At 40.5% G+C, this 20,068-nt stretch overlaps 4 protein-coding genes across 6 annotated transcripts; 2 read left to right on the forward strand and 2 right to left on the reverse strand.

Annotated features, from left to right (window-relative positions):
- Positions 1–3,243: 3,243 nt before the first annotated feature.
- On the forward strand, positions 3,244–4,821 carry LOC105382576. Of its 2 annotated transcripts, none has more exons than XM_038112977.2 (3): positions 3,244–3,427; positions 3,679–3,948; positions 4,509–4,821. In XM_038112977.2, the coding sequence occupies exons 1-3, from the start codon at positions 3,323–3,325 to the stop codon at positions 4,623–4,625; spliced, it is 492 nt and encodes a 163-aa protein (XP_037968905.1). In that variant the 5' UTR covers positions 3,244–3,322; the 3' UTR covers positions 4,626–4,821. The 2 variants fall into 2 exon arrangements, with proteins under 2 accessions (XP_037968905.1, XP_011550782.1); XM_011552480.3 differs by having other exon boundaries at positions 3,245–3,427; positions 3,676–3,948.
- A 794-nt stretch (positions 4,822–5,615) lies between these two features.
- On the reverse strand, positions 5,616–6,433 carry LOC105382578 (activator of basal transcription 1). The gene is made up of 2 exons (XM_011552483.3): positions 6,058–6,433; positions 5,616–5,976 (listed from the first exon to the last, which is right to left on the reverse strand). The coding sequence occupies exons 1-2, from the start codon at positions 6,296–6,298 to the stop codon at positions 5,642–5,644; spliced, it is 576 nt and encodes a 191-aa protein (XP_011550785.1). The 5' UTR covers positions 6,299–6,433; the 3' UTR covers positions 5,616–5,641.
- A 1,395-nt stretch (positions 6,434–7,828) lies between these two features.
- LOC105382579 (replication termination factor 2) lies at positions 7,829–9,479 on the forward strand. The gene is made up of 4 exons (XM_038112851.2): positions 7,829–8,003; positions 8,093–8,272; positions 8,459–8,668; positions 8,812–9,479. The coding sequence occupies exons 1-4, from the start codon at positions 7,935–7,937 to the stop codon at positions 9,340–9,342; spliced, it is 990 nt and encodes a 329-aa protein (XP_037968779.2). The 5' UTR covers positions 7,829–7,934; the 3' UTR covers positions 9,343–9,479.
- Positions 9,475–19,867, reverse strand: LOC105382580 (protein pigeon). Of its 2 annotated transcripts, XM_048633363.1 has the most exons (14): positions 19,668–19,867; positions 19,153–19,578; positions 18,891–19,030; positions 18,552–18,683; positions 17,360–17,521; positions 16,376–16,550; positions 15,732–16,036; positions 15,302–15,478; positions 14,734–14,937; positions 14,160–14,315; positions 13,426–13,628; positions 11,060–11,274; positions 10,496–10,696; positions 9,475–10,235 (listed from the first exon to the last, which is right to left on the reverse strand). In XM_048633363.1, exons 1-14 carry the CDS (start codon positions 19,726–19,728, stop codon positions 10,087–10,089), a joined length of 2,706 nt encoding a protein of 901 aa, XP_048489320.1. In that variant the 5' UTR covers positions 19,729–19,867; the 3' UTR covers positions 9,475–10,086. The 2 variants fall into 2 exon arrangements, with proteins under 2 accessions (XP_048489320.1, XP_048489319.1); XM_048633362.1 differs by lacking the exons at positions 9,475–10,235; positions 10,496–10,696; positions 11,060–11,274 and adding an exon at positions 12,502–12,673 and having other exon boundaries at positions 19,668–19,866.
- Between the last annotated feature and the right edge of the window lie 201 nt (positions 19,868–20,068).

The following is a 20,068-nucleotide window of genomic DNA, read 5'->3' on the forward strand; positions in this document are numbered from 1 at the left end:
GCCCGCTTCTCAATCAAGAGATGCGGGTTCTAATCCCGGCGCTGACATGTACCAATGAGTTCTTTTAACTTAAGTACAATGTATACCATCGCTCTTACGGTGAAGGAAAACATCGTGAGGAAACCTGCATATCTAGATCTAGCACATCTAGATATGTGAACCCACCAACCCGCAGTGGACCAGCGTGGTGGGTAATGGTCCAAGCTTAGGAAGGCAGTTTAGACCTTGGGGATATGCACAAAGGTTCCACTCGTGAGAGCCAGGTGCAGGTACTTACACCCCCACAGAGAATAGAATAGAATAGAATAGAACCTGCATATCTAGATTCTAGATGTGTATCCTAAGTGCATTGTACTTATTCCAAAACGGCGATATGGTTCGCAAATTATCACGTGAGTACAAATTTGCTGCGAAAAGTTGGTGGCTCGCTTGTGAGCCACCTGTGACTACCCCTTCGGGGATTACAGTCGTGAGTGCATGTGTATACATACACTACAAGCTTCGCCAAAATAAAAATTATAGTATGCTGAAAGCATAGACCTAGATACTACACAGCTGACAGTAATATTATGAGAGCACAAAATAGGAGTAGCCCGTTTCTACTTATTTATAGGGATGTGACCGGCACACAAAGACGCGCTGCAACAAAGCATCAGTCAGTAATAATAGTATAATATATAGCTACATAATACCTACACACGCGACCAATGAAAAAGTTCCAATGAAATAGCCTAAACTACTACTAAACGGAAAAAAACTAGCTAAATTACGGTGTATTTGGGATGTATCTACGATGATGACTTAATCGTACCGTTTTAATTAACAGCTCCATTCAAGTGAAGTGTGTACTGACAACAGACCAACGCCAGCATCTTGGACCAAGTCAGATACGACCTACTACTAAAGTTCTAAACTTACGCCTTTAAACTATCGACCCGAGTTCGGTTGACTTTAACCTTTACACTTTAACTTGGAACTGCAGTTTGATCAGTTAGTTATGTCTTCTATCGCGAGGAAATTTAATTAAATGGCAAAGATTTTATACCTGAGTAAGTACCTAAGTAAGTTTAACACAGTATAGCATAGGTAGGAGGTACCTGCCTACTTGCTTTGTTTTTATAGACATTCTAACTGGAAACGGGTATGGCATCACTTATGGATCAATCAATCGCTTATTTAAGACCCCTTTTAAAAAAAAAAATAAGTTATTCGATACACAACTTAATTTAGCAATTAATACCTGAGCATACGACCGGCAAATGGTTCAAGAACTCGTTTCTTTTCGTATGTTAAGTAGTTTTTTTCCATGGATAACATAGATTAAAATTGGCGGTAACCTCAGCTGAGTAAATTCTTATTTCGTATTTTTTTATTTATACCTTTTTAACGCACGAAATAGTTGTTAAAGTAGGAGGTTCGTTGTCGTAGATCTATCTAATAGATTTTCCTCATTAATCGAAGTACGATCGACATGACTTGTTTCACTCGCACGCCGCACCGCCGCGCCGCCATTAAGATGGTACTCGTGGACATACGATCCGGCACTACTGCGCATTTATTTATTACCTGAGACAATTTCATCCTGAAATCTTAATTTCCTTATAGCCACTAAGAAAATTATTATATAATAGTTAATTTAGCTTGTATAATGAATTATAAATCTATTACTTAATTACCAACTTTGGTTCATAATGGTCATCTTGGCTATGGCCAACGTTTGGATGAAGCTTTACTTCTAACTAAAACTATACAGGTCGGAAAAGCTTGATCCACTTATCACACACATATAGTATAGCTATACGATATGTACTAGGTACTAAGTATAATATTGTTATTGATTCACATTATACGCTATAGAAAATTTAATTGTGCAGAGAAACTACTTCTGTTAAGTAAATATATATTATATATATATATACTAAGCTGGTTATTTATACACTACACACGTAACCACCACGTAACCGTTTTTATCGTTCGAAAGGTATGTATTATAAGACTTTCCGAAAGGCTGTCAAGTACCTTCCGCAGCTCTCAAACACAGTTTCAAAAACTGCACTCACGTGCAATGAAAAAGCTTCACATGCCATTGACATTTCATATGTCACTTGAACATTTTCATTACTTTTGAGTGTACCTAACTACTAACCGGAAAACACTACTTACTGGCCTTGCATGTTAAAGATAATTTTAAATATTCTTGACTTTATTCTCCATGGTAGTGCCGGATCGCGCGTCGATCTTCGTGAAGAAAGTACGGCGCGGGCGCAGCGCGGGATGATAGGGTGACCGGCTCGACCGGTTATACACCATCGAACATCACAAGCACCAATCTTGCCCTTAACCTGAAAGAAACAAGAGCCATTTTCCCATGAACAAAAGATGTAAGTCTCGTCCGAGATGTGTAGGTATGTAATCCCCATTGTGGTCACTTTTTGTTTCCCCTCTTCTTTCCATACGCAGACTTGGTGATAAAAGGCTTGCGAAATGTGTGATGTGAAATTTTGGGATGTCTGATTTAAGTTACAGTACCCTCTTCGTTATCCTTCGACAGCTAATCACAGTCATATAGGTATACTTAGTTACGTTAATTAAGTATGCTCTTTTAACTACGCAACTAACGATGTTGTAAGCATCCAGCACCACTACCTACCATTTGTAATATTTTGTCCCCCACTGGAAGTGGTCTTTCACTTCAAGACTTCACTTTAACTTATATATTTAATGCTATACGAAGATAGTTATGTACCTATGTGTATAAGTATCTTCGGTGTAAGTAGTCGATAGAAGCGACATTGAGCGATGCCAAGCATAGCTCCTCGGTTCATGTTGCTCGGTTTGTTGACCTACCTACTTAAATCATTTACCTACCGATTGAATTAAGCTACAACTAAATCCTAGCACCACTGTGGGATTTAAAGCGATTGTTATCAAAATTATTTCAAAATAAACAGTTTCAGCTAGATCAAAAAATGTAGTACAACCAAAAACTTTTATTGAAGTTTAAAACTCGGTTTAATGCCATCTGTTGTCGAGTAGAAGCACTAGAAATAAGTTATTATACTCAAGTTTACCTTTTTTTCATTGTACTTATGATGAATTTTATAATGCGTTTCATAAAACGAATCATCAGCTAAATGGGGGCGTGAAGATAAAAAAAAAACACCTCGTCACCATCATCACCACTCCATGGCACAGAATCACAGAATATATACGCCATAGACAATGTTGAATTTTATACTTGTCAAATTCTACAGCACAGACCTGTCAAAAAATGTCTGACGTGATTTGCCGAAAAGTTATTTGAATTGGTTTTTTTACAAACATGGGAGGATCCCAAAGCACCCGAAAGCTGAGTGTTGACAACGACAACTCAATTCAAGTGTCTCAGGAAGCACTAGATCGGATACAGTCTCAACTTGCCGCAAAAGTAAATATAAGATGCTGCATTACATAATTTTGATTCAATGTCATATCTTAGAGCAATAATATTTGACTGTCCTTATCATTGATCAATTGTTAATGATATTACAGCTTCTTTTATTTACCACCGAGACCTAGGACAAAAGATTGACTCATGTTTTTGCCATGGCTATCATTATTTATAGGTTAGTTAAGTACCTACATAAGCTTTTGACTGAACAATGTTTGCTTACCGGTTTACTGTATGGTTTTCAGCAGGCAAGTCAGCCTCCTCCCCCACAGTACGCAGCGCCACAGTACCCGGCGCCTCCATATTACGAGTCCCGAAGGCCACAACAAGAGCACTCATCCGAAGAGGCTTACTGGAACAGGAGGATCGAGGACCTCAAAAAGGCACACGAGAAAATAAGCGCGACCATGCAGTTGGAATACCAAAAGACACTGAAGGAGGCTAATGAATTGTTCAACTCAGTTAATGAAAAGAAGGTTGCTATCAAAACGGCCCCATGCCAAGAGGAGAAAGCAAAGGTAAAGATCTTATAATGTCCTAAGTTTTATTCTCATGTGAACCTTTTCAAAAAAGATTGGCTATAGGAGTTTAAGATCTAAAATAAAAGTAGCTTCTGTTTCAAAATTAAATACACCATCTACATATTCAAAGATTTCCCAAAATTGATTTCGCCCTATCAAACCCACAAATAAAACTAATGAAACACAATTTTTGCAAGCAATGGTATCTTGTAGCATTGTTACATAGTTGGCATGAAATGTCTTAAACAACATTCCTGAGAAACTAGTAGGTAGGTATTAGGAGTCACAAATGTTAATGATAACACAAGATTTCCTTTCTGAGACTTCCTATGAGGTTGAAGGATTTCTAGCTATGATTGGTCTATTGATGCTATTATTAGGTTTTTCCTTGTAATCTGCAGGGTTCCCTGTCAGATACAGATTATAAATATGAAAAAAAATAGAGAAATCACGCTACTAACATAAATGTTTCAAAAAAATTGCAGAAAGGTATAAAATTTATAAATGGTAAAATAAAACTATTTCGGTATGTATTAACTATGTATTTGTTGTTGCAGGTGCTCCAGTGCTACAAAGCAAACCCAGATAAATCTCTATTGTGTTCTGTGTTAGTAAACCAATTCAATGACTGTGTATGCAAGAGCCGAGTGGCGGCAGTGTCAGCAACGTCTTGAACCAGCTAGCAAACAATAACTGTAAATAAATGATATTAACATAGAACAAAACAATATTCCAGTAACAGAATGATGTCAGTAAATTATTTGATCGTGAAAATCCAACAAATTGAAACATGGATGGATCATCTGCACACATGATTAGTAGATTAATAATTATTAATATTATTGCTGTATGAATAAACTGTTAATTTAATATTTGTTTTTTTTGGTGTACCTACAATCAATTTATACATATAATTTGGGACAAAAAAAATCTCAGACTCCAGATAAGTTTTGACTCACCATGTATAATACTTGACCTCCTTTGACAAAGTAGGACAAAATTATTGACAAAATATTCACCATGACAACAAAACAGAAAAACTCTTATATCACCAGTTCATAATACTCATACTTCATAACAAATTAAAAAACACAATGCCAACTAATGATACTAAGGAACCTAAGCAAAGGAAGATACCTATATACCCAGGGTTCCCTGAGCTAGAACGATCAGATGTCAGCATATATCCTACATACTCCAACCTAAAATTGGATTAGTAAGTTAATTCAATATACTTAGTATTTTTTCAATCATTACACAGCTACAAAGTTATTCATTACATACTGTATTTTACTCATAGCTACAAGACAACATTGTTCATAATGTCTGTATTTAAATCAATAATTTCAGCAGAGTAGTCTGTCGGCACCGCTATCACTGGGCTACAGTCAAACAACATCGCCAGTTTATGAGAGAACTTCACATGTTTGAGAGACTCCAGCCCAATGCTCTTGATGGTGTGAGGGTCCACAGAGAATTTTCACAAGGAATACTCTCTCACAAGATACCGAGAAGGAGATACATGAACAAACTAACCCCAGACCCATTAACTGAACATGAGAGAATGCGAGTAGAGGAAATTATTAGTGGAAGAGTCAAATTCAATATAAAGTAGTGTTAAAGGTGTTACTTGAATTAATAGTCTTTCAATAATACTCAGTGAATACTCATCAGTTGTTTTATTATGGTTTTATTCTGTAACAGTTTGCTTCTTTTTAAGTTTCTTACTCCTTTCAACATTAGTCTGTAGGTAGTGGGCTTCCTTCTTAGCTTGGGCTATTTCAGCTCTAAGTCTCTGCTTCATAGCTGCTCTTTCATAAGCCAGTCTCTCACTTAAGTGTATCCATTTAAATCTAGGAATGTACTTTATGTTCCAGATCATGTCAAAGTAACGGGATCTTTTTCTAGTGCCAATTTTGGTATTGTTCAGATTAGCGGCAACCTGTTTTGCTACTTTCTTCTTTTGGAACTCCACCCAGCCCTCCGTGAACTGGTTTGCCACACGTTTTCTTTTTTCACCGGGTTCTAAAATATATAATGTGATTAACAATGCTCAATTTCGTACAATATAATGTATTATACCATTTATAACCTAAAAATACTTACTCCCACTAGGTTGTAGAAATATCCTTCCAACGTCTCCATACTGACTAAATATTTCTCGGACCTTTGCAACATTCATGTAAGGTGGAATCGTGGATAGATATACAATCCCCCGCTTTCTTGTCTTCTTTTTAGTGATGCTGTTTTTGGGGCCATTCGAATCACTATCTACGCTGTTCAAATTATCTGAATCTGCATCAGAACCATTTTCAGGAACTCTTTCCGTCATTTCAATGTCTGGCATGGTACTACAAACAGCAAAGTTAAACAAATTTATTAGAAATATTCTTCAAATTATATTTCTTCGTATTTTGTTTACCAAACGTGATATTGATCGAAGAACCTAACCAACCACCACCCCACCACCACCACACGTGTTTCGATGTCAGATGTCAAAATAAACTTATTGTTTGTTTATCTGTGAGACTGTGACTGTGATGCTCAGAATAATAAAAACCATGCTTTGCTGTAGGAACTTCGTTCATTCAACTGCGTTTCAAAATAAAGTTACTGTAAAGGCTGAAACACATTACGAACTTGCGACCCTACGCCACTTCACGCGTCCGTTGTACTGTGAACGGGGCGTCGCGTCGGAGGTTCATAGTGTGATTATAGAAAATATCACATTTTGATTCTACTTAACACGGGTTTCATGAGGTTGCGTGGTGTTTCAATAAAAAAAACATTTAGTATGTTTCCGCCTACCCTACACCCTACACATATATGTTACCACTCCAGTTAGCTATTTGTATTTACGAAGGTATTTGCCAAAACTGCCATGTGTATTCAGTATTTGCCTACATTATTGGTTTATTGGTATTTGCCAAATACAGCAAACATCGAATAGAAAATTAAGCTAAGTGTGGGGGCGGTAGTAGCTCAGTCGGGTAAGCGTCCGCTTCTCACGCCAGAGATGCGGGTTCGAATCCCGGCGCTGACATGTACTAATGAGTTCTTTTAACTTAAGTACAATGAATACCATTGCTCTTATGGTGAAGGATAACATCGTGGAGAAACCTGCATATGGAGCTGTGGAGCTCGCACACGGTGGAGGCGATGCGGCGCATGCGCGTGCAGTACAACCACGCGTGGCGCGCGCTGTTCCGCCTGCCGTACCACTGCAGCGCCAGCGGCATGTTCGCGGCGGGGGGCGCGCCGGGCTGGGCCGCGCTGCTGCGCCGGCGCTCCGCGTCCACGCGCGCCGTCATCTTCGCGTCCGACAACCCCATACTGTGCGCGGTCCGGCAGTGGCCGGAGAGCCCACTACACGATACATGGAGGAAATATCATGTGTCATTCCTTTGATAGCTTGTGTCCGAGTGCTTGTTTTCAATTAAATTTTATTTTTATTGTATTATTATTATTATTAATCTTTAGTGTGTGAATTATTTGTAATATTATTTTTTGTGATGTGCATTTTTTATTGGACCTATGGTCTGGAAATAAAGATAATTTATTTATTATTTATTTATTTATATCTACATTTAGCACATCTAGATATGTGAACACACCAACCCGCAGTGGACCAGCGTGATGGGAAATGGTCCAAGCTTAGGAAGGCAGTTTAGACCTTGGGGAATGCACAAAGGTTCCACTCGAGAGAGCCAGGTGCAGGTGTGTAAACCCCTACAGAGAATAGAATAGAATAGCCAAGTGTGGCGCCAGCATTACAGAATAACATTTAATGTCAACCATAGACGATATGACATGACATTATCACAGAGTACTTGTATCACATTATAAAAATTATTATTTTTATATATATATACGTCAGTGTCGATGTTTTATTTTTATAGTAATTGTATTTTATTTGAGGATTAAAGGATATCACTATTTTGTGTTTAAGTCCTTTTTGCATAATAGTTTGACACGAATTTGAAATGGGTTGCGATGGTGGAACTATACCCCGACGCGATGAACTCGTACGGATGAAAAAGAAGCCTGAACAGGTAATATTGTGTTCCATACTCATAGCCATACTTTGACACAATCACAAGATATAAATAAGATTTACCATGTATCTTAAACTATTTTTCAGAAAGACAAAGATGCTGAACGGTCCTTTAAATGGCGTAATTGTGCGCTATCCCAGCAAAAGCTGCAGGAACCTGTGGTGTCGTGTGGTCTAGGCAGACTTTACACAAAGAGTTCTGTGCTTGAAGCTTTGTTGGATAAAGAGTCCAAGCCAGACTCCATTAGCCACATTAAAAATCTCAAGGTAATCTTTAGTTATAGCTGAACGAAAACTTATAATTGTCTATATTTAACAGAATATTTAGTAATTCCTATTATTTACTTAATTCAAAATCAAGAAATAGGGACAATATTAATATAAAAAATTCATGAACTGACATAATAAACCTAGCAATTTACTATGTTTTTACAAACATATGCATCTTTACAGGATCTCAAGGACCTGAAACTGACAAAGAACCCGGCATTTAAAGACTCTGAGCACACTGGGGGCGATGTTGGAGATGGCAGCTCCCCATACATCTGTCCCATCAGTGGCCTAGAGATGTCCGGCAAGTTCCGGTTCATCTTCCTGTGGAGCTGTGGCTGTGTGCTCGCCGAGAGGGCTCTCAAGGAGGTCAAGCAGAATCTGTGTCACATGGTAAGTTATGTTTTGAATAGATTTATATTCAATGAATATCCCTGCCTTGAAGGTTTTATTATAATTCTGGTGTATTTTATTTTATGCTTTACCTATAGATTTCATTAAAATGTCTGTCTTACTAGATGTATACTTATTTTCAGTGCCAGCAACCGTTTACAGACAATGATGTTGTGATCCTGAATGGAACTGATGAAGACATTGAGCAGCTACAAAACAAAATGGCTGTCCGGGTTGCCAGCAGAAAGAGTGGGAAAAAGACCAAAGCTGATAAGGCACCCAAAACTGAAGTTAAAGTAGAGCCGGCCACACCTTGCACATCTTCCTCCAGTGACCCAACAGAAACCACAGAGGTTAAAGAACAGAAGGAAGTGAAAACAGAAGAACCCGAGGCAGGACCAAGCAATGCTACTAAAAAGGAGATGGAGACAATACCACTATCTTTACCCAAGTTCAATCCCAACAAGCAAGCCAGAGGGCACTTTGGCTCGTCCAAGCGAACTATATCTAATGAGTTAGTGCAAGATCCATCATACAAAAAGACAAAGAAAGACTACAGTATAGCTAAGGACCCACAAAGCAGTGAAGTGTACAAATCATTGTTTACTTCTCACAGAACTGATCAAGAACAACAAAGGGCCCATTGGGTCACTTATAATCCATTTTATAACTGATAGTGAATGATTACGACGATGCTCACTGTCTGTCATCATCGTTAAAAATAATTAACATTAAATTTTAATGTCTAAAATTTGAGGTATCTAAAGTATGTAATGTAATTAAGGTATTTACAATAAATGGCGAGCTGTAACTTATTGGTTTTATTATTATAAAAAATGTATCTACTACAATAAATGTTTTAATAAAATACATAAGACTTATAATAAGTTATATATAATAAAAAAACAGGCATTGCACACAAAATTTAACATAGATTGCACATTAACATTACAAAGCCTGATATGGCAATGTATTACACTTACAATTTACTACAGTAACGACATCAAAACTAAAACATTATTTACACTATTATAGTATATCACTACTAAAGTCATTATATTAGTCGTAACTCTCAAAAGGGACACGCATTAGTCTCAGTCATGGATTTCGGACGCTACCCATTACCACTTTTTGTGTAATCCTCAATTAGCCTTAAAACTCTTGTAAATTTTGTGCGCCCGACATGGAATCAAAGAATCAAACATCCAATAAAATTTCACTGATGTATAAATAATTATGATTGCTAACATTAATTTATGGTTCTTAAGTAATTTTGATTGAATTCTTCCTCGAAAGTCTAAGAGGTTTAAATGTAGGTATTAATATCTACTACTCGTAATAAATATAAATGCAATTGAAAAGAAAACATCATACAAGCTTTTCTTTCCAAGGTAAGTATTAATTATAAAGTATTTCATTTACGCCTCTACACCCCCCTGTATAGACGTGAGGGTGGCTTCAATGATGAGATTGAAGTCGAGCTCATTAAGGCTAGCCTTCGCAGTGAGCAGGTCCAGAAACGAGTCCAGGGAAGACAGGCGTTCGCCTGATGGCAGCGCTGTCATACCTGAGGATAGAAATAAGAACCATTAGGATTTTTCCCAGTATCTACATATTATCACAATAAATATATTCAAATCAAGTTTTACAAAGAACGTACAGTACGTTCTTTGTACGTTACGTACTGCTACTATAAGTATTATGTAGGTAGGTATTATTATTGTTACATTAACAAAAAAATTCTAGCTCGCAGCAAGCTTGAACCTCTGTCACTACTCTATCTCATTCACTCTTCTCTCACCGCCAAAATGTACTTCATTCACTCACCACCAGCATCCCTCGCACTGCGATGCCTCGCGCGGCCTCTAGTCCGCTCTCCACTCAGTAACGTAGCGGCGTGGTCCCTAGCTCTAAGCTGTAGAGCCGCTTCATGTTGCCACGCCGCCAGCGCGCGCCGCGCCCGCCCCTCTCCCGCTATCTGGATCAGGCGGAGCTTGTGGTTCACTGTCGTTGGGTCGTCGTCTTTGCCTGGGGGTTTGGAGAAGAAGAAGTTTGAAGAAGTTCGATTCGAAAGAAGGAGATATAGGGGTGACCAATTAAAGCAAGCTAGATTGTTCGCATGAATTTCCATAGGATATGTTACAAAGAATCATAATATTTCTCATATACGTTAGGTACCTTGTGGTTGCAGCACTGAGAAAAGTCTCTGGAAGGGGAAGTGGCGGAATTTATGTAGTTATTATCCTTATATGCCGGGAAATCAGACACAATTAAAATAGTATTATGTAAAGTTACGTCGCGCGTGGATCCACACAGATCCACAATACGCGGTTCCATGTGTCGAACATAAAATTTTCTACATTTTAATAAACTTATTACGAATATACTCACTAGTAACAATAGTCCTCAACACATCATAGTGCAATTCCAGCACGCTCCTATGCACATACTGCATGAACATGCAGAACGGGAGCGCTCGGTAGCCGAGGTAGGTGAAGAAGGAGGCGAGCCCGGCCGGCAGCGGGTACGCGAGCAGCTCGCACGCCAGCACGTAGCTCTCCAGCGTCTTGAAGAGGACCAGCGCGTGCGGGGGCTCGAGCTCATCTCTGGAAGGAGGTCGGATAGCGTTTGAAAAAAATAAAAAAATGGATTGATTCGAAATTCAAAAAATCGTTGGTACACATTGGAACAAGATGCGCGGTAGCCGGGGTAGGTGAAGAAGGAGGTCATCTCTGGAAGGAGGTCGGATAGCTTTTGAAAAAAGAAGAAAAAATGGAATGATTCGAAATTCAAAAAATCTTTGGTAACGGAAGCGCTCGGTAGCCGAGGCAGGTGAAGAAGGAGGCGAGCCCGGCCGGTAGCGGGTACGCGAGCAGCTCGCACGCCAGCACGTAGCTCTCCAGCGTCTTGAAGAGGACCAGCGCGTGCGGGGGCTCGAGCTCATCTCTGCAAGGAGGTCGGATAGCGTAAGAAGGTAGTAATAACTGCTGTGTTAATTGGAAAATGGGGCGGATTATTTGGAAACCATAAAAATGTTAGGTAATTGACAGGAAGGCGGATCTCGTCGATAGCTATAATAATATGTATACCTAATGAAAGCTGTGTTCATTATAAAAATGGGCGGATTCAGCAGAAAACAAAAGATATCTACCGCAATATATCTATCTATCTTAGGTAACGGAAGCGCTCGGTAGCCGAGGTAGGTGAAGAAGGAGGTAATCTCTGGAAGGAGGTTTGAAAAAAGAAGAAAAATGGAATGATTCGAAATTCAAAAAATCTTTGGTAATGGAAGCGCTCGGTAGCCGAGGTAGGTGAAAAAGGAGGACATCTCTGGAAGGAGGTCGGATAGCGTTTGAAAAAAGAAGAAAAAATGGAATGATTCGAAATTCAAAAGAATCTTAGGTAACGGAAGCGCTCGGTAGCCGAGGCAGGTGAAGAAGGAGGCGAGCCCGGCCGGCAGCGGGTACGCGAGCAGCTCGCACGCCAGCACGTAGCTCTCCAGCGTCTTGAAGAGGACCAGCGCGTGCGGGGGCTCGAGCTCATCTCTGGAAGGAGGTTGAATAGCGTTTGAAAAAAGAAGAAAAAAATATTGAATGATTCGAAATTCAAAAAATCTTTGGTACAGTAAGCCCGACGCGGTAGCCATGTTATGTGAAGAAGGAGGTCATCTCTGGAAGGAGTTTGGATAGCGTTTGAAAAAGAAGAAAAAATTAAATGATTCGAAATTCAAAAAATCTTTGGTAACTAAAGGAAGCGCGCGGTAGCATAGTTAGGTGAAGAAGGAGGTCATCTCTGGAAGGAGGTTGGATAGCGTTTGAAAAAAGAAGAAAAATGGAATGATTCGAAATTCAAAAAATCTTAGGTAACGGAAGCGCTCGGTAGCAGAGGTAGGTGAAGAAGGAGGCGAGCCCGGCCGGCAGCGGGTACGCGAGCAGCTCGCACGCCAGCACGTAGCTCTCCAGCGTCTTGAAGAGGACCAGCGCGTGCGGGGGCTCGAGCTCATCTCTGGAAGGAGGTCGGATAACGTTTGAAAATGAGCTGATTCAGTTCAGATCCATAAAAAGCGTAGGTAAACAACATAAAGCTAGTGCAGCTTTACCTAATTTTTTAATAGAAAAAAATATGAACATAACAATTATAACGGGGGTGTTTAGGCAGGTACCGGTACCATAAATACATAGGTAGGTTTTGTTGCTAAGTTGCTATAAGTAATACATATAATTATTTAGTAAAGAAGCGATAAATGGTAAAGGACATCGATGAGAGAGGAAATGGATGACACAGAAATAGTTAACTATGAACAATAAGATTTTGGTAGGTACTTATGCCAATTCCAAAACAAATACAAAGTCCCGATGTAGATTATTACCCACACTTACTTACCCAGTTAATGTTTACAATAATGGTATGATGGATTTCAATTAATTTCAGTCTAATAAAAACAATGTCGTAGCGTTTGCTTGCTACTTTCCTTTTATGATGATTGTTAGGTACAATATTCTTGATCATCTGTAAGCCGTAGAAAAAAATATAAGTACTGGACAAAACAATAACGGAGATGAAGCACTACTTACACAACTGAAAAAAAGTTTACAGTAGCAGGAAAATGTTGCGAAATATGTCGATGACATTCAAATCCCATGAATGGAAACGAAACATAAAAAGCCAAAGAAAAAACAAACAAAACTCCCCAACAAAAAACAAAAATAACAACCAGCCAGCGCTAAAAACACCAAAGAGTCCGAACAACCGCATACACGAAAGTGAATCCTCTTTGCTGGTGCGTGAGCTTGGCTTGCGTGAGGTTGCACACGGCGCGGCAGACGGCGCGCGACGCGTCGAGCTGCGCCGTCACCCAGCGAGTGGCCACGCAGTGCACGCCGCTCTCTATGGCGCTCAGGTTCTGCCAGGGACCCTCGTTGGTCGCCTTCATGAGGTGAACGCTCACTTCTCGAAGGTTCTGTCCGGGCCGCGTGGAAAGGGTGTTGGTTGTTAGTTGGGTTAGTGTTAAATATAGGTGTAGATTTAATGCTATTACGGTGTCAGTTTATTTCCTTATTTAACTAATTCCGAACTTGTACCTATATACTAGAAATGTGCAACTTGAGTGATAAAATACTAGTCATTCGATAGTGCAACCAACACAAGGGCACTAAAATTTTAATTCCCAACGTGCAATATAATAGGTAAATCAATTACTAATATGAAGATCATTCACAAATTTTAATAAATAGGCATTTTTTCCTTCGCTGACATTGGTTGCATCGGTCGATATGCCGGTCGAGCGTCCTGTGACAAACAACGCGCGCACCATCAGCATTAGTATTTCATAGAAGCATCCATGCTCCATAAAGCAAAGAATTAGGTATTTGTGAGCAACCTTTTTTAAAATAATTACTAATCTATAATACCATTTACTATCCTTTCGTTCGACTTCCAATCCAAACGTCCAACCCCTCACACCCCCCAACCACAACCACCCAAAACTCACCGCAGCAACCACATGCTCCTGCTTGCTAGCGGTACACTCGTCGACCTCGAAGAACGGCAGGCAGTCGGCGGCCGTGACGGACGAGCGCCGCAGCGGCGTCGGGAACGGGGCGGAGGTGGGCGAGTGCGGGGTGCTGCAGCGGGATAGCGCTTCCGGCTGGGGAGGGAAAGGAATAATGGTTATTAATTGACGATAGATTTATTAAGGTATTAGGGTTAGAAAGTAATGGTATTTAATAGAGGTAATATTTTTTTATTCCATGCTAAGAGTAATCGATTTGTATTTATCCTTGCTAAGAGTGAGTAGGCATTTGTATGTGTTTTTAGCGAGTTCCACAAGACTAATAATAAATTTTCATGCGACCAGAGGGTTCAGTGGATGTATCCAGCGGACTTTGATTGGCTGCTGTTCGTATTATTATTTTTGTATTTGACGTGGAAGTGGAAGTTATCTACAGATACGTAAATTATGGTATGAAACAGCCCGCCACCTATTAAAACATAACGAAACTTCCTACAGCAAATGCAAAAATTTGCATTATTACTTTTCTTGTAGAGTCACAAGAACAACTTACCTGGTAGCAATGTTTGCTAGCCGACAGCTTAGCCCTAACAGCCTCAGGTTTCAGTACAGGCGTCTTGTTAGCAGGGTTCAAGGCCACCCACAGCCGCGTCCACATGTCTTCTGCAAACTGGGACAGGCGTTGTCGGGGCCCGAGGACCACTACCGACACGTTCCATAGCTTCTCCTGGCTTGCTGCCACGCAAATGTCGCCTATCTGAAAAGGGTGACAGGTATATGTAGAGCTGTCGGGTATAATCGTCGGGTCGGGTTAATATTTATATAGGCTCAATTAATCTAAAAATAGACAATTAATTGGTTCACTAGAGTATACTAGAGGTACTTACTGTCTGCATTTACATAAATTGGATAGCCGATTTTTTTAAATACCGATTGGGTTAGGTTTGACTGGAAATGACAGACAAGCAACATAAAAAGGGGGCGATAGAGAGTTAATTTGGCCGCTTCGGAGAGACACTTTTAGTGTGGGCCATGGACAGAGGTAGCCGTGACAAGACTTTGAAGGCTTTTATCTTTCACCTATGTATGTATTCCGCTCATGATATCCAAAGTGTTCTCACCTTAACCTCCACGAGTTTGTGCGGCATAGTGACGGGCAGGAAGGTCATGAGCGCGAGCGCGGAGGCGGGCAGCGACCGCTTGGTGACGGTGTGCGTGGCCCCCAGTAAATACTGCTGCATCATGCGACGCAGCGCGCCTAGCGTCGGGCCGGGGTTCACGCACATCCAGGATATTAGCTGAAAACAGTTATGTGGTTTAACTAACAAAAAAAGTATTAAGTACGTATAATAATTAAGAGAAATTCTCGTCAAGTGCTTAGGATTAAAAAGCCGTAAACTTAGCACTAAAGTTATTATTTCGTTAAATTACGAAGCACATCTTTAAAGTAAAAAGTTATTATTATAGTAACAAAAATGCCAATTTTCCAGACTCAATGCTTAGCTTAAAAAGATGCGTAATATAAAAATACAATAAAATTTAACTATTTACCTCTTCAGCCAGTTCCAAATTGCCCTCATGGTGGACCAAATAATGCATAATCGACAGTTTATTCTCCAGCGGAGTAGAGCTCTTGAACATGTCAACCAAATCCTTTTCAGCCACGCTCATTGTGACGACGTCCAGTGTATTGAGGTCTACCATCGCGTTGGGCCCCCAACCGAGGATAGGGGCCAGGCTTGGGCTGGTCACGCAGTCTTCGGTGGGCAGCACGATGTGGCAACATGGCTCGTGCGAGAGCGACACATCGAGGAGATGCGTGAAGAGGTTTGGTATGTTGACAAGGAGGTAGGTATCTGGAACAAAGATTATGAAATATGAAGACTCCTGCTGCAAGCTGGATCTCTAAAGGAGCGTATCAGATATATGGTAATTAGCTAGAAACCCAGCAGGTTACTGACTTAAAATGTAATAAGGTGAAGTGGAAGTGGGCATTTAAAATCTAACGAGGAGCTTCATGATAGATGCCTGCGTTGAGCAGCGGTCCATTACGGATTGATTACGATGTTGTTCAAAAAATCTTTACAGAGGGACTGAACGTATAACAATTCCTAATGTCAAAGAAGCATACACGATAAGTGAAATCAGTCGTGCAGCATTTAGCACCATGCCAAAAGCGCCGAAGGCCTGCATACCTCCATAGAGCGTGTAGCTAGGCCGCAGGCTCTTGGCCAGCGCCCAGGGCAGGTCCGGCACGACGCTGTGAGCCACGCAGCCGTGGTGCAGTATCGTGATAGAATAGGCGAAGTTCACGCCGGATTCCTTGAGGTCACCGCCGTCTTCGAGGGAGGTGGTCGAGTCGTCGAGTGGCTGCGGAGTGGTGGTGGAGATTAGATGAGTTAGGGGAATTGATTGTGAAAGAAAGCGAGAGAGAAGAGAAGAGGTGGTCGCCAAATACAGCGTACAAATAAAGCACATAACGTGCTACCACAAAAAACTTTAAACACTGTTTAACTAGTGTTTAAAACGAAATTTGACAGATTTTGTAGGCGTTTGACAGCGCTAAACACCTGTTAAATACTGTCTTAGTTTTTGTAGTAAGGCCCATATATAGTATTTATAATATACACTTCTTAGCTATTGAAAATAAATAGACTTTGCTATCATAAATAAATAACAGGACACTTTTGACCTAAAAACCTTTGGAGGGCGGGGGCGCGCGGGTGAAATGTGACGCGATTGCTGCTCCCTGAAAATCATCTTTAACCGTTCGTTCGTCCGAATTACAGGCGCATAAAATACTTATCGGACAACACCCAGCTGCGGCAGGCTCAGCGCCATGTTTATTTATGTATTAAAGGACCAACAAATGTTCAGCTTTTGATGATATACAGGGTGTCGCACCACCCACCTTGTACAAGTAGTGGTGACAGATGCACGCGCCGCCTGACGCCCGATGTTCAGCTGTTGATGACATACAGGGTGTCGCACCACCCACCTTGTACAAGTAGTGGTGACAGATGCACGCGCCGCCTGACGCCCGATGTTCAGCTGTTGATGATATACAGGGTGTCGCACCACCAACCTTGTACAAGTAGTGGTAACAGATGCACAGCACGCCCGACCCCAGCCGCAGCAGGCTCAGCTGTTGATTACATACAGGGTGTCGCACCACCCACCTTGTACAAGTAGTGGTGACAGATGCACAGCACGCCGCTGGCGTCGCCCGCCACCTGCAGGTCGAGGCTGCAGTCGTGCACGCGCAGCGGCGCCGGGTCGTCCTGGTACTCGCCGCACGCGCCGCCCGACCCCAGCTGCGGCAGGCTCAGCGGGATGTTCAGCTGTTGGTGGTATGCAATAATGATAAACAACTGACGGCCGCATGGTGTAGTGCTTAGTGTTCAGTTCAGCTGTTGATGATACGCAACGATGATATATGACAGCCGAATGGCGTAGTAGTTAGTGACTGCTGTGCCGAAGGTCCCGGGTTCGATCCCCGGCGGAGATTTAGGCAAATACAAGGATCATAAGTTTTAGGTGTCTGGGTGTGTGTGTGTGCTGAGCCTCTCAGACTCAGAGTATGTACCGCATTGTATGTCCAGTGTATCACATATTCATAGAAAGTCGGGAGTAATGCGTGTTGACTATGAATAATTAAGCTATGAAAGAATTTCTTGGAGCCTTAGCGAATAGTGCATTTAGGTATCACACCTCTGAAGAATCAAACAGTAATTTGCTTATCGGACATTCGTTTTTCACATAACGGTATAGGTACGTAGTAGCAAATACAGTGAGGCGCCAACGAGTGGCGAAATGTTGTTTTCAGTCTGTGGCCTCTCATGAAATATTAATAGTTGGAGAAATCGAATCTATAATGTACCGTCTGAAATCATCTCTGTTTTTTGCATGGAATGACCATTTCAGATTTCAGTAAAGGTACATAATCTTAATAACATCATGGTAATGTAGGTAAATATCACAAGTGTGTAGAGGTAAGGTAGCATAAAAAATATGATATGGGAATGGAAAGCAGAACATTTATATTTATTTATGCGTAGGCAGTGGTGTAAGTTTACGTGGGATTTGATGCTAATAAGACTGAATATTTGTAGGCATTGAATTGAATTTTTTGAACCCCAGAGGCCGCACCAAACATAAGTACATACTAAACGAATGCCTTTGCTAAGATAAACAGCATAGCCATTACAGGCCACTTTTTTAAACCAGTTGCTCTACAGCTGCAATGCATATTCAAGAAAAGTTATCTCATAAAAATTTATTAATATAAGCAATTCTTTTAAAAATATATAAATAATTGCAGCTTACTACCAATATTATACTAAGACTAATGTTATAATAGAGCATACATACCACAGTCTCATGTGGAAGGTCGGCGTGGAACTGCAGTGCTGAGAGTGTTGGCATGATCTCTGACGGTGACTTCACTTCCTCACCCTCCGCGAAGCTCTGAGTGGGTTGCCGATAGTGGATGTAGTACAGGACCTGTAGATATACAATTTATTAAATATACATCATTTAAAAAGGTATTTGTGGAAATTATCCTACATTGCATGGGATTTATGGAGTATAGGCTGTGCATAGATAGATTGATTATTCATCTAAGTTTACCCTTTATATTGATTATCTAATAAACTTAAATAAACAAATACTTTTTATAAGTTACAAGATAAGACAGTACAGTGTGGTTACCTGATTAACACAGTCCCACTGCGCCCAAGAGAACACCCTGACTATGGTATCTGGCTCCGGTATCACTCCATCAAACCCCCACTCTTCGGTCCCATCATCACAGTCATTGCATATCATTGTTGTGCGGTATATGTTGATACCTGAAAAACATAAAACAATCTAATTAAGAGCTTTTCTAAACAAAATTACTTAATTAAATAGCTTTAAGAGGGGATACAGAATCAATTAGTTAAATAGCTAAGTATATGAGGTGCTAACTTACACTCCAAATGTTTGAACAGTAAGAAACGGTCATTCCTCACTCCCGGGCTGTACTTGTGAGACTTCCCATAGACATACTGCACCATCACCTGCTTAGAGGAAGCATCTTGGACCTGTATTGGTTTGTTTTCTTTATCAAGCAGCAGCGGCAATAGATATGGATAATATAAAGCCTCCTTGGAAACCTCATCCTCTTTTGGTATCTCCTTAACAACATACACCAGAAGGCTGTGGCTTGCATTCACAGATGCTTGTATGATGTTCAGCTTTTCATTGAACCTATGCAATTTTGATAGGGTCTTGGTCTTGTTTGTGTAGACTCCAATGTTCAACAGTTCTTGGTTGTTGTGAGTAGATGTTACCCAGGTTAGGAGCTGGCTCCCATCTTGCTCTTGTCCTATGAGTCGCCATTCACGAGCTGTTACTTCTGAAAGTAACAGAATAATTATTAAAGTAGTAGGTAGGCCTTAAGAAAAAGAAATAAGTATCCATTCATATTCATAGTTTCATACATACCTTCATCGGATTCTGACTGAAGAATACCACATAGTTTCACGGCAATATTTTGAATGGCCATTATATCGAACTTATTATAATATACCCACAGTAAAGAAATTCCAAACCAAGTAGGTAATAGCAAGGAATGAAATTTAAATGTAGATTCAGTAAGTATTGACTTTTTCAGATACCAGATAGTATTTTTTTCTATCAGCTGGCGCCCAGCTGTAGTTTGTAATGAAGTTAGCCACTTAAGCATCTACCAACATGACGAACAACAATTTCAGTTGCAAGAAGCGTCATCAACATATCAGCCAATCAAAATGGAGCGTGGATAGTCAAACGTCGTTCCGTTACGCGTTAGACCTTGTATCATATTTAATTAATTTCATGCAATATATGAACTATTTTAGCTATCA

This window comes from Plutella xylostella, chromosome 5 (assembly GCF_932276165.1).
Source record: "Plutella xylostella chromosome 5, ilPluXylo3.1, whole genome shotgun sequence".
NCBI classification, from domain to species: Eukaryota; Metazoa; Arthropoda; class Insecta; order Lepidoptera; family Plutellidae; genus Plutella; species Plutella xylostella.